General features: G+C 38.2%; 1 protein-coding gene across 1 annotated transcript; it reads right to left on the bottom strand.

Moving 5' to 3' along the window:
- Positions 1-2,776: 2,776 nt before the first annotated feature.
- On the bottom strand, positions 2,777-13,309 carry si:dkeyp-51f12.2 (uncharacterized protein LOC100151460 homolog). Its single transcript, XM_056481496.1, has 2 exons — positions 12,718-13,309; positions 2,777-7,005 (listed from the first exon to the last, which is right to left on the bottom strand). Exons 1-2 carry the CDS (start codon positions 12,999-13,001, stop codon positions 6,765-6,767), a joined length of 525 nt encoding a protein of 174 aa, XP_056337471.1. The 5' UTR covers positions 13,002-13,309; the 3' UTR covers positions 2,777-6,764.
- Positions 13,310-13,721: the final 412 nt, after the last annotated feature.

The raw sequence follows: 13,721 nt of genomic DNA, 5'->3' as shown, positions 1-13,721 counted from the left end.
TTATTCATTCATTTTACTGACATTTCGTTTAACTATAAAACTAAACTGCAGAGCTGTGCAATATTGAAATACATGTAAAACACCTGCAAAAATGAATACAGAAAATGTCTTCATATTAATACAGTACATTGCATTATTTTTATATTACAACCAAAAGCAGACACACATTTTTTGTTCTTGGAAATTATATATAGTATATAAATATACACAGTGCACAGTAGGGGTGTAACGGATCACTGTTTCATAGGGAACACAACTCACAGTTTGGCACACACGTGACCTGTGAATTAATAATTTTTTTTACTTGTAGATTAATCCTAAATTTGTAACAATCACAGAGAGATTGCCTCTCGCAGGTAGGTTATTCAGGATGTTGTGGGTTTTATTAAAGGTGTTTTCTGTCACTACTTGCTTAGCCTGCATCAATGCATTCAGTGTAATCTGCATGATTAATCATTAAAAGATCGGGATATCAACACCCACACAACCTAAACTATAAATGATGCTGATTTGCACATTATAAATTCTTTAAATCGCTGCATTCAAATGTGAAAATGCAAAAATCAAGAAAGAGATTGAGTCTTTAGTCATTTGAGTTAGTTATATAGTTACAAACAGTCAAATAACACAGAAGTACTGGGATAACAGTTTATAGTTTAGATAAAACCACTGATGTTTATGGTAAAGATGAAAATCACCGTCATGTGTTTAAAAATTAAATGTAGTCAATTACATTATTTAACCAAAAGAATCAAAAATATGCCTCTGAATAATTCTTCAAAAGCAGCACATCTAGCAATGAAACATGACGTTTTATAAGTGAATACCTGAATCATTTATTGAAAATGAGACTAAAAATAAATATAGGTTGTACAAATGATAATGTTACATTTCTACATTTAGCATTTCCAGCAACAGAGGTAGTAACAGTGAATTTTTCACAGTGCTGAACATTTTACAATTTATTTTTATTCAGCTGATTATTTCTTCATTTTATTTTATGAAACCAAAAGTTGTTAGTGTATCCCCGATGTAATAGGTGATCCCCAAAGTGGAGGGTTTGCCATTATACTGTATGTGGGAGAATGGAATCTACAATGAAGCTCAAGACCCCTTTAAAAGTGCAGAGCGTTCCGCGTTCGTTACTCAGTGGCATGAAATAGTGGCGGTGTGCTGATTGCGTCCTAACTTTTTGATGTGCGTTAAGCATTAAGCCTGCAGCATTCATAGAAACCTGTATAAGGTTGGATTTCGTCTCTATTTCTGCTTCTAATTCATGGGGCCTGAGGAAGTGCAATTGCGTCAGCGCGCGACAGGCGGCATGTGTGATCGGTGGCAGTGGACATTTTAAAAGTGGGGGGACAGCTGTATGAAATCCAAAAATTTACATTCTTAATCCCCTGCATCTATATGGTCTGCCACTAAAAGTGACGGGGACGTATTCCCCCCGGTTGCTACGCCCCTGATCGGTTGATTACTCACCACTTGAGTTGAGAGTCAGTTAACTGTGATGCAGATTGCCCGTTGCTGTTTTGCTGCTGCCTGGCGACTCGATTGTGAGGAGAAGCGATTCGCTTTTCTTCTCGGGCACCTGATAGTGTGTGACCCGGTCGCGTCAAGGCAGAGTGTGTGGTTGTGTGTGTATGCGTGCGCGTATGGTGTGAGGGTATGCTTATCCTTTTGATGTTGGCGCTTTGTGAATGTGTGTGCGTGTTTTGATCTATCTGGTTTGTTTGTATTTTGTTTGTGTAAATTGTGAATGGCTGCTGTTATTGTTCATCCTCAATTTCTTCATTAACAGCCAGAATTATCTTATATGGGGAGGGTTGTTATATTTTGGCTTTGTTTGTTGGGTGGCGTGGCTGTTTATTTTGAGTTAGGGTTAGTTTATCTTTCTTTAGTGGCGGGGAGTGTGCTTTTGTTTTGAGGGTTTTGTTTGTATTGAAGTGTTGGGTTGTGTTTTACAGAGTACTATTGAGTGTGATTTATCAGTGGCCACTGACAACTAGTATACAAACTCGAATCGTATTGTTTTTGTGACTCATTGTAAGGGATTGCATGTTTTGTATGAATACATTTTTAAAATCTATTTAAGTGTCTTATAAAAGAAGATTGTTTGTACACCTCTTCCTTTTGATTGGAGAAAACCTAAAGTTGTGGACATTAAGAAAGTCCACCTGTATTTTATTTTATTTTGGTATAGTATGGGCCCCAGTCGCACTTGCAGTGTTTTTGTAATAAATGGTAAAGCAAATTAGGCTACATTTGTCTCTTCATCTTTTTGGCTGATCCCAAAAATGGTCAGATCCATGCCAAAAAAAAAAAAAAAACATAATGTGATTGGAATTGTGATATTTGTGATCCGTTACATCACTAGTGCACAGCATAAATGATCCTGTTTGTTATTTTTTTAAATTTAAATTCTTAGTGAATATAAACAGTATTCTTTGCTGCATTAAAACTAATGTTTTATTAAACAGTTATAGTCATTATATGGCTCGTTTCCACTGACTGGTACGTTACGGTACGGTTCGGTTTGGTACACGGGTCACCTTTATCAGGCTTGCGTTTCCACTAACAAGGGTACCCTTTTGGTGGGCGTGGTGTATGACAAAGTTTTAGTCGACGTCATTCTCGCTCGAGGAAATGTCTACAATAAAGCTGTACGGGTCACTTACATATCATATGAAAAGCACTTCTCATAAAACAGATGCTTTACACACATAAATACTTGTGTAGAAATGTTTATTACTAATTTTTCAATGAACATGAGTTGATTATAACTGCAGTTAAATGATAGTGCGAAACAGCGTACTGTAACGTCTGTTATTATATTAAATAACTAAATAAATGAACATATATAAACACATACAGCCCCTTACAGTCTCCGATATGTTACCAACTACAGAAGAACTACACAGCAGACATTTCGTCAGTATTTAGGTTGAAAACAACACAAATTATAGCCTATACAGTCAGTGAAAACCTCTTATCTGTGTCTGTAATCTTCAGCAGCACATGTAGCCTCTGTTAGACAGTAATTCCGTCATTCTGAGTTCATATTGGTCCAAAATGTGAAGATAATAAGTTAGTTATACATGGCATTTTGTTCATGTTTGCTGAAATAATGTGCTCCTTTTTTTCCGGCTCCTCTCTTGTTTCTTTACGCTTCACTCTCGCGTTTGTCAGTGTCTGACAGGATCGGGTTTCAAAAGCACGTCAATAATCAAGCGCAGGTTATTATCATCAGCTCAAGAAGTTTGTTATTTCAGATATAATGTTATGGCTCGTTTCCACTGACTGGTACGGTACGGTACGGTACGGTTTGGTACGGGTCACCTTTATCAGGCTTGCGTTTCCACTAACAAGGGTACCTTTTTGGTGGGCGTGGTGTATGACAGAAAGTTTCAGTCGACGTCATTCTCGCTCCAGGAAATGTCTACAATAAAGCTGTATGGGTCACTTACATATCATATGAGAAGCACTTCTCACAAAACAGATGCTTCATAAATATAAATAATTGTGTAGAAATGTTTATTACTAACTTTTCTATGAACATGAGTTGATTATAACTGCAGATCAAAGACAGTGCGAAACAGCCTACTGTAACGTCTGTAATTATATTAAATAACTAAATAAATGAACATATATAAACACATACAGCCCCTTACAGTCTCCGATATGTTCCCAACTACAGAAGAACTACATAAAGTAGACATTTCGCCCGTATTTAATGTGCTCCTTTTTTCCCGGCTTCTCTTTTGTTTCTTCGCGCTTCACTCTCGCGTTTGTCAGTGTCTGACAGGATCGGGTTTCAAAAGCACGTCAATAATCAAGCGCAGGTTATTATCATCAGCTCAAGAAGTTTGTTATTTCAGATATAATGTTAGACGCGCGCGAGCGCTAGCAAGAAAGCGAAACCGCTCGCGCCTCAGACTGGCTCGTAAAAAACTACGGGGCACAGGGTAAATCTGCTCCTTCTTGGATTTGTGGCTGTCCATCAAGATGACGACAAGGTTTGTTTGAGCCCAGATCGACCATGGCTCGTTATTATATGTATTTATAATTCCGCTAAAATCTCTCGCTGTGTTTTTCAAACATGGCGGGTTTTTTGTTTTCATTCTGGCTTGTTGCGTAAGCGAATGACGTATCTCTGTAAACCAATAGCGTTCAGCTGCGCGTGTGGCTCCGCCTTTTGGTACCCTTTCTCGTCTTTGGTACCCTTTCGAAAGGGTGCCGAAAAAGTGGTACGGTACGGTTCGGTTCGGTACGCTTTTTGACAGTGGAAACGGCCATAAAAGCGTACCAAACCAAACCGAACCGTACCGTACCACTCAGTGGAAACGGGCCATTAGACGCGCGCGAGCGCTAGCAAGAAAGCGAAACCGCTCGCGCCTCAGATTGGCTCGTAAAAAACTACGGGGCACAGGGTAAATCTGCTCTTCTTCTTGGATTTGTGGCTGTTTATTAAGACGACGACAAGGTTTGTTTGAGCCCGGGTCGACCATGGCTCGTTATTATATGTATAAATCATTCCGCTGTAATGTCTCGGCTCGTCGGCTGTGTATTTCAAACATGGCGGGTTTTTTGTTTTTATTCTGGCTTGTTGCGTAAGCGAATGACGCCTCTCTGTAAACCAATAGAGTTCAGCTGCGCGTGTGGCTCCGCCTTTTGGTACACTTTCTCGTGTTTGGTACCCTTTCGAAAGGGTGCCGAAAAAGTGGTACGGTACGGTTCGGTTCGGTACGCTTTTTGACAGTGGAAACGGCCATAAAAGCGTACCGAACCGTACCGTACCACTCAGTGGAAACGGGCCAATAATAACACTGTGGTCAACATATTTAGGAATAAAGATAATACATTAAATTCTAATTAGGTGTTGCAAAAAAACTAATTACTAAAGTATTAAATTTAATATTGTTTTATTTTTCCTCTTCATTACAATTTGATTATATTTTCCTAGCATATTCATTTTGGTGTACTTATTTTTGCACTTCGAGTTATTTTGTTTGATTAGCTCCAGTACTGGCAAATGTAATGTGTGTGTGTGTGTGTGTGTGTGTGTGTGTGTGTGTGTGTGCGTGCGTGCGTGCGTGCGTGCTTGTGCGTGCGTGCGTGCGTGTGTGTGTGTGTGTGCGTGCATGTGTGTGTGTGTGAAAAAAAAATTCAAAGTTGATTCCTTGAATTTACTAAATTTTTAAAGGTAAGTGGTTGTAAACAGTTTATTTGGGCTGAATTTAAACTAACAAATTAAGTTGAACATTACTAAATTTGATTTGTTTAAATTCAACCCATCTAAATCGTTTGCAACATTTTTTTCAGTGTATATACACACATATGTAGTTGTATAGCATCCTATTGACCTTATTCTTCAATGTGGAAGTGTGCTTGTTTTTGGGATTGTTTTAGAACTTCTGTCTCAGTTGCCTATGGAAGAAATGACTAGGAATAGCCTAATAAACGGCAGAAAACAATTAAACTAGCTCTACAAACAAGTATGTTCATGACTATACATAAAAAGTATAATAATATAATAAAAAATATCAGTTTGCAACATGGGTGACGCGGTGGCGCAGTAGGTAGTGCTGTTGCCTCACAGCAAGAAGGTCACTGGTTCGAGCCTCGGCTGGGTCAGTTGGCATTTCTGTGTGGAGTTTGCATGTTCTCCCCGTGTTTACGTGGGTTTCCTCTGGGTGCTCCGGTGTCCCCCACAAGTCCAAAGACTTCTTAGTGTATGAGTGTGTGTGTATGAGAGTGTATGAATGTTTCCCGGTGATAGGTTGCGGCTGGAAGTGCATCCGCTGCGTTAAAAATATGCTGGATGAGTTGGCGGTTCATTCCACTGTGGCGACCCCAGATTAATAAAGGGACTAAGCCGAAAAGAAAATGAATGAATCAGTTTGCAACATCAAGCAGCACAACAAGCAGCACAGCTGTTTTCTAATGAATGAGACTGGAAGTTTCGAGCCAAAAAGATTGCAATGGTGGTGCCTGCTCAAACATTAAGAATAATGTCAAAAGAATGTAATAATACAAAAAAAAAAAGATCAGTAAGGAGTGTATCTCATTTATGCTGGGCACAGTATACTGTATATACATATATAGGCAAAATAATATTTATTTATACACCTAAAATAAAAACCTCCTGCATTAGATTGTTTATTGAGTGATTAAACACTTCAGCTGCGGTCACACTGCACTTTTCTCCCCATAGACTTCTATTCATATGCACGTGAATGCGTCAGACCGGAAACACAATGTTGTGCGGCAAGTTTCGCAGTTCGTTGCGTTGGAAAGTTCAAGCTTGGTGAACTCTGACCTGCGAAATTGCATCACGTGATTGCGTGATACCAATCAAAGATCAAAACATGACCTCTCTGGACAGAAATTTAAAACATGGACCAATCGCTTGCTTTTTAATGTCTAATCATCTTGTTTAATCCCACCCCTTCTCGCAGCGCTGTACAGCAGAAAGCTCAAAAACTCAAACTCCAGTGTGACTGCAGCATTACTTCCATCCGCTTCAGCTTCCATGTACAGGTTTTACATTTAGAGTTCATTTTACTTGGGGGGGGGGGAAGCATAGAATTCGACAGTTCTGTCTATGTAAGGCTGTAAACACGGAATTAAGACGCAAGAATCATCACAAACGCTTCCTGGACAAGCAGTGGACGGTCAATGCCTGTTTTGCACTTCTTATTAAATATTTCAGGGTGTGTTTTGCTCCTTATTTTGGGTCTCAAGAGATGCACATGGTCTAGATATCACACTTCGAAGCTGATCTCCCTGGAGCGTCCAAACAGAGGCTCAGTGAGGAGGTGTGTGTCTGAGAAGCTACGTCTCAGTTGTGTGGAGCTCCTGGTGGTTTTGATGGCCACTTCATATGGCGGAGGAGGCTCCATGTCCCAGTGAGGCGGCCGGACACGACTAGTAGGACTGAAACACGTTGGCTCCATTGGGGGATAGTCCAAATCTTCACCGTATACACCTCGTCTTTGCAAAGTCCTACAAAATACAAGCACACAGTACAATTCAAATGACAAAATATGTTACTTTTTAAAGTGATTATTGAAGTTTTGAGCAATTCCGACATTATGGATGTGACATTTGCAGTACAAACTTGAAGCATAAATTCACAGAGAAACACTGTTAACAATTTCCAGTAGAATTTACAGTAACTTACTGGCAGCAGTTTGCCAAAAGTCAATCAATTACAACAAGAATACTTTATTTACATTTACTGCACCATTTATCTTTGTGTACTGTATATGTATTTACAATATTGTATATCTTTATTATAAAATATACAGTAATTTTCAGAATGCAACTTGAAAATACAATAACATCCTGCATAAATGTTCAACAGTAAAGTACAGTTCATAGTAGTTCAGTTTACCAGGAACTTACTGTAAATCAATTACAACAAAAATACTGTATTTACATTTACAGCACCCTTTATCTTGCTGTATACAGTATGTATTTACAGTTTACTGTATTTACAGAATTACAGTATCTTTACTATAAAATATGCAGTTATTTTCACAATGCAACTTTAAATACAATAACATACTGTCTACGGTAAAATACAGTTTATATTACAGTTGAATACTGTATAATTTGTAAAGATCATTAACAGTGGTTAGTAACGGTATATTGAAACATCTATTAATATTTAATAGTTAAACAATCAGGAAAATATCCGTAGTTGTGTTTTTTATTTTAAATGAGAAAAATGATACAGTACCAGAACTTTGGGGGGCAAAAAAAACCCATTGATAAGTCCAATCCCCAAAAAATGTGTGACCACAGAACAATAATGACAATAGGCCAGAGGCCCTAACATCAAAAGTCATGAAATCATTTAAAAAAAAAAAAATTATTAGATCAGTAACATTTTTCTTATAAAAGTAACCGTGGCAACAGATGCAATATCTACATTAAAATATCTTGTTTTAATTGTGTATGTTATATGTTATCTTTCATTGGTGTTGTTGTACTTATATTAGGGCTGCACAATATATCATTTCAGCATCAATATCGCAATGTGTGTATTTGCAAATGTCACATTGCAGGATTAGATCATTTATTTAAGATTAAAAGATAAACATATTAATAAACTATATATTTTTCAATTATCTATACAATGATGACCATGTTATTTTTATTAGATATTTTATTGTTCAATTTCTATACCTGAATACTGTTAGGCTCCCCAGAAAACCACAAAGCACTGTTTATTTATTTATTTGTTTATTTTTGTTTGTAATTTATTATAATTTATGCAGATGTACTGCACAGAAAAAGACTTCATCATCCCAGTCAATCTAAATAAATGAAATCGTTCCATATAGATCTATTCAAATCATTTGGTGAAATTATATTCATACAGCAATATATATCGTGGCAAAACAAAATATCGCAATGTCAGATTTTTTCAATATCGTGCAGTCCTAAGGCACAGCAGAGCTCTATTTTCAGAACCAATTTCTCCTAGAGGAGATGCTTATGACCTTGGATAAGAATATATATAAATGCTTATGACCTTGGATAAGAACAGGCTCTTTTAGAGAAAAATTTAATTAAATATTAGCCCCCCTTTGAATTATTTTCTTTTTTAAATATTTCCCAAATTATGTTTAACAGAGCAAGGAAATTTTCACAGTATGTCTGATAATATTTTTTTCTTCTGGAGAAAGTCTGTCATCTGTCTGTTAGGGATGTGACAGATGTGAAATTGCCACTTGTGTGACTTTGGTAAATCAAATTTAAAAATTTGAAAGCGCTGACAGACATTTTTTTAGTATTTACACAGTACCGTATAATACAAGCCTACACAAACAACTTTCGTTGACCTTTGCATGAAATTCCTTGTTTACAGTTAGACTTGCGCCTGGAAAGGTGGTATATGCTGTTTATCATCACTAGAGGGCCTTTCAGTATCAAATAACAGAACAAAGGAGCAGACTTTAAGTAATCTAAGTGATTTTTAATGACATCCGAGGGTGGGAGAAAGGAAAAATGGCACAAATCCAGAGGGAATAAGGGTTATGGGTGGAAAAGTACAATTATCCCTGTTTGCTCTTATCAAAAGCTAAAAGAAATATGTGTGCATTATTTCACAGAAAAAAGCAAAAGAGAAATGTATGCATCCATTTCACTGATGTGAATGATGTTATCTCCTTTAGGCCATTTTTGGTCAGTTATATGATGAACAATTTAGACATTTTTCAAGGTTTTTTTTTTTTTGTAGGTCAGGTCCTTAATTGAATTTTACACTGCAGATGTCATAAAATGTCCAATATGTTTTTAAAACATAGAGTAAAATCCACAGAAAAATCAGATCTACAAGTCGAATCATAAACGAGATCACAGAACTGATTACAGTCATAATTTAGTAGGCATCCTTCTGCTTCCCTTTAGTCACATTTAGTCTAGACTTTCTCGGTTGTTGTGTGTAACGATTGTGTAACTACTTGGTCACTTGCTTCCACACTGCACATGTTTGCTGCATTTATAAAGCGTCTGTGTCTTGAGGTCAGTTTGTCTGATGCCATTTTTCTATGCACTATTTTTTGGACAGAATTCACAGGACTTATTATTCTACTTGAACATATAGACATATAATTTGGTGACTGCAGGTTGAAGGAAAATAGAAGAGTAGACATACTGATACATCCAACACAGGCGTATTCTGAAAACGTAGCCCTATATAAGTTTCTGGAGATCGCAAATTATGTAGCCATAGGTACGTATGGCAGGATTTCATTTTTTAAATGAACACTACAGGGCGGTATGACGCTGTTCCTTTTCGCACTTACCAGCTGACCGCTTAGAGGTATCAGTGCTTTGTAAAATTCTATTGGTTGGGTTTAGGAAAAGGGGGGGGGGGGGGTCAGTTGATCGGTCAGTCAGTCAGTCATTCAGTCAGTGAATCAGTCAATTGACAGCGGCCTCTGGTGGATTTACAAGAGAACATCAGGTGCGCACGGCACTCACGAGAGAAATTTAAGATATCAAAAAACACACAGTGGCCTCTGGTGAATTTGCGAAAAAAACGTAGCCCCTGGGACGTATTTGCAGTCTACAGAAATGTATATAGAGGTACGTTTTCAGAACGTTGGGTTGGATACATAGCTCAAGTAAAAGTAAAATTAAACTATAATTCCTAAGAAAAACAACTCAATGACAGTAAGTATATGTAATACAATCAGATACTCAAATAACTGACAAGACAAGCTAGTAGAAATAGAAAACTAAAGCAAAACAGAACACAAATGTGACATATTTCCTACTGCTGGTGCAGGAGATTGGTGGAGCCGGAGCCAGAGATTGTCTCACTATTGGGAGATGAGAGTATTGTTTGAGTTACCATTTTAGAAAGTGTAAGGGCTAATTTGGTTCACATGATGGTTGCTGGTCTCCTTCCCTTCAAACCGCCACAATGTTAGCATCAGCTTCTATTCTGTGTCCACACCAAATGTGAATTTATGTATTCGGGCAAGTAGGTTGCATACAAATTCAATGCAAATATACAAAAGAGGTGATGTTCTGTCAGGTGGCGCAAAAGATGTGGAATGAGCAGCGCATTTGCCACAATCGCATCTACCATGAAAGCTACAAAAAATATAACTCAAGCATAAGATTCACATAAAACAAAAAGTGTCCTCTTCAGATTTGGTGTTAAGACCAAAAATACACTTTTTGGCTAAAGGCTGCAGACTTGCCTTCCAGTGCCTTTGGGACCAGGTGGAGTCAAAGGATGGATGAACCAGGTATAGCCAAATGAGTGAAATCATGGTGGAAGCGGGTCAACAACTGATCAATGTGGAGCTGGAGGAATGAGGGAGCCTGATGGAGCCAGTGGGATGACAGGCCATTGTGGAGATGAGGGAGCATGTAGCTATAGGGCAGATTCCATGGGTTGGAGGTCTGAGGTGGTGCCCGGGCTGGAGGCTTAGACAAGAGATCCTCATGCCAACATAGAGCTGGGAAGTGCAAGGCCCAAGAGAATTCCACACATTAAGATGCAGCAGAAGAATGAGGGTGAAGATGAATGCAAGGGACTGACATAAGCCAATGAAGGCAGAGCCAAAAAAATAGGCTGAATTTAAAAGAGGAGGCAATGGAGGGGTGGCTAGGTGGAACTGCAAAGAGATTCAGAGCTGGACAGAACCAGCAGAAATTCAGGAGATACAAAGCTATACAAAAAAAGTGGGGGAGAGTTACAGGAGAAATACAGGCAGAGTTTCTTCCATAGCATCAGGATATAATGTAGTGGCAAGTCTTCATGCCATACCTATGAATTATACCAGAATTATGAATTATACTCACTCACCTGATCCGGTCACCTCTCATTTGGGCTCCAATGAGAGGGTTAGCCCTTCATGCTGGCCCTATAATTGTTGTGGTTTGATGACTTTGGATTTGGAGTGGGCCTGGTGAAGTCTTCCTTGGAGGGTCAGACAGTAAAAGTACACTGACCTCCATCACCACTCCCTAAATGTGACAAAATTCCCTTGAGGACTGATTATGGGCTTGCTTGTATAGTGGTTCATCAGATTAGCCAGTTCTTTAATGTATTATATATGGTATTTAAGGGAGTGATCTCCAAATTCCAAGAAGAGTATTTGGATTGTTGGTAACTCCAAGACAAAGACAAAATAAGCAAAACTAAAAGAAAGTAATATTCACTTAAGGTTCGGTCTTTTGTCATGTTTCTGTCAAGTTAAAACACACATAAAATGTTTTAATGCACAGCGAAAATATTTGAGACAGGAAAATAGGGGTTTCAATACATAAATTATGATATAGAGTTTGCACTTTCATTTTATGCTGAAAATGTCATTCATTCATTCATTCTCTTTTCAGCTTAGTCCTTTTATTAATCCAGGGTCGCCACAGCGGAATGAACCGCCAACTTATCCAGTTCTACACAGCAGATGCCCTTCCAGCTGCAACCCTTCTCTGGAAAACATCTATAAAAACATCTATACACTCTCATTTACACTCATACACTACCGACAATTTAGCCTACCCGATTCACCAGTACCACATGTTTTTGGACTGTGGGGGAAACCGGAGCACCCGGAGGACGGGAGGGAGAACATGCAAACTCCGCACAGAAACGCCAACTGACCCAGCCAAGGCTCGAACCAGCAACCTTCTTGCTGTGAGTTAACAGCACTACCTACTGCGCCACTGCGTCCCCCTGCTGAAAATGTCAATGTATATAATTATTAAAGTATAAATTGTTATTATAAAAATATATTTACAGAGAAAGAGAGCTATTAAAAGAGGATAAAAAATAATAAACTGGTTAGTGGTATTGTATTTAGAATTTAAATATATTTTGAATATTATACATATTTAAAATAAATTTAATTGTTTTAAGTACAATTTTTTTGTTTAAGTTTAATTCAAGTTACAGATTTTTTTACTCAAAACTGCTGTTAAAATTGGCATAAGTTTATGTAAGTGCACATTTATCATTTATGGACAATACAAAACGTTTACGTAATAATTATAACTTCGAGATTTTTTATTTTTTTTATTTTGGAATTTGGAGGGTTGAAACAGTATATGTTTTTAAAAAAACGTATAACAACCTCGGCTGTAACTCCACATTACATTTCTCAGAATGATTTCATCTCCTGTATGCTGTAGCGCAGATATTTATCAGACAATTTAGGTTCATTTATGAGGCGAGTCTTCACTTACCCGTGTAGAAAGACGGACTGGGACTCAGGGAAGTGGTTTCCGGGCGGTGGGGTGAACAGGACCTGGCTGTAGTCGTGACTGTACTCTTCATTATAAGGCACCGGGTTTCTCTTGCCGTTCATCGCCCAGAAAAGTCCTAATATGAGCATGACCGCCCCGAGCACCACGCAGCACATGCTGAACGCCTGCAGACGACTTTGGTTAGAAGTTAGAAACGCGGTGGAGCCACCGGTGACTATCAAAAATACTCCAATGAAAATAGCGCCATGGTGTAATGAAGGCATACTGTAAGTTCATAACATTGATCTATCTGGAAAGTTCCTCGGGCATCGCTCAGCTTCAGGATGACATTGAGACTCCAGGGCGAATCAAGTTCCTCAAACGGAGATGCATTGGTTCACTTCTGGAGGAAATTGCATATCCTGACTGCGAATACATATTAGTTATTCTTAAGTCTTGGTTGAGGCACTTGCAGTTAAAAACAGGCGAACATAAAGTGCATTACAGAGATGTAACACCGGCTGCGCTCGGTTGAGTTGTTGTTCACGCGCATCAGCTTCAGTCCGCACGCTGGAGTGAGCGCAGCTGCTTTGCTGTCAAACTCCTCTGTCATTTCAAAAGCATCATTAGAGTTCATGCCCCACCCAAGAGCAGTCTGTAGGCCAGATGCTTATTGGCATGATTTTATATATGCATATGATTCCCAAGAAAACTTGTATGTGCAATTTCTTTAAAATATAGCTTTTTTTCACACGATTTTAATAGGTTAAAAAGAAAAATACAGATGACAAAACATTTCACAAGTTAGCCCTTCACTAAAATAAATATTGGTTATTTCAACACAATTCTAAGTGTAAAATGCACTAAACGGACTGGTAGGTTGTTTTATATTATTATTAAATTTATAGGACCAGCTTTAACCCAATGTTTCGGTTTGTCAATATTTTACCCATTTTGGGTTGCAACAATTTTGCGTTTTTGTTTTTATGGGATGCACAGTCATG

This window comes from Danio aesculapii, chromosome 20 (assembly GCF_903798145.1).
Source record: "Danio aesculapii chromosome 20, fDanAes4.1, whole genome shotgun sequence".
NCBI lineage: Eukaryota > Metazoa > Chordata > Actinopteri > Cypriniformes > Danionidae > Danio > Danio aesculapii.
Note: the sequence above shows the minus strand (reverse complement) of the source record. Positions and strands in the feature narration are given on the sequence as shown.

What these genes read in the sequence shown, in the direction of transcription:
- si:dkeyp-51f12.2 (XM_056481496.1), bottom strand. Translation starts at nt 13,001, where the DNA reads ATGCCTTCATTACACCATGGCGCTATTTTCATTGGAGTATTTTTGATA. An exon ending in CAGTCCGTCTTTCTACACGG is followed by an intron (nt 7,006 to 12,717) that starts GTAAGTGAAGAC and finishes TGTATTTTGTAG; the next exon opens with GACTTTGCAAAGACGAGGTG.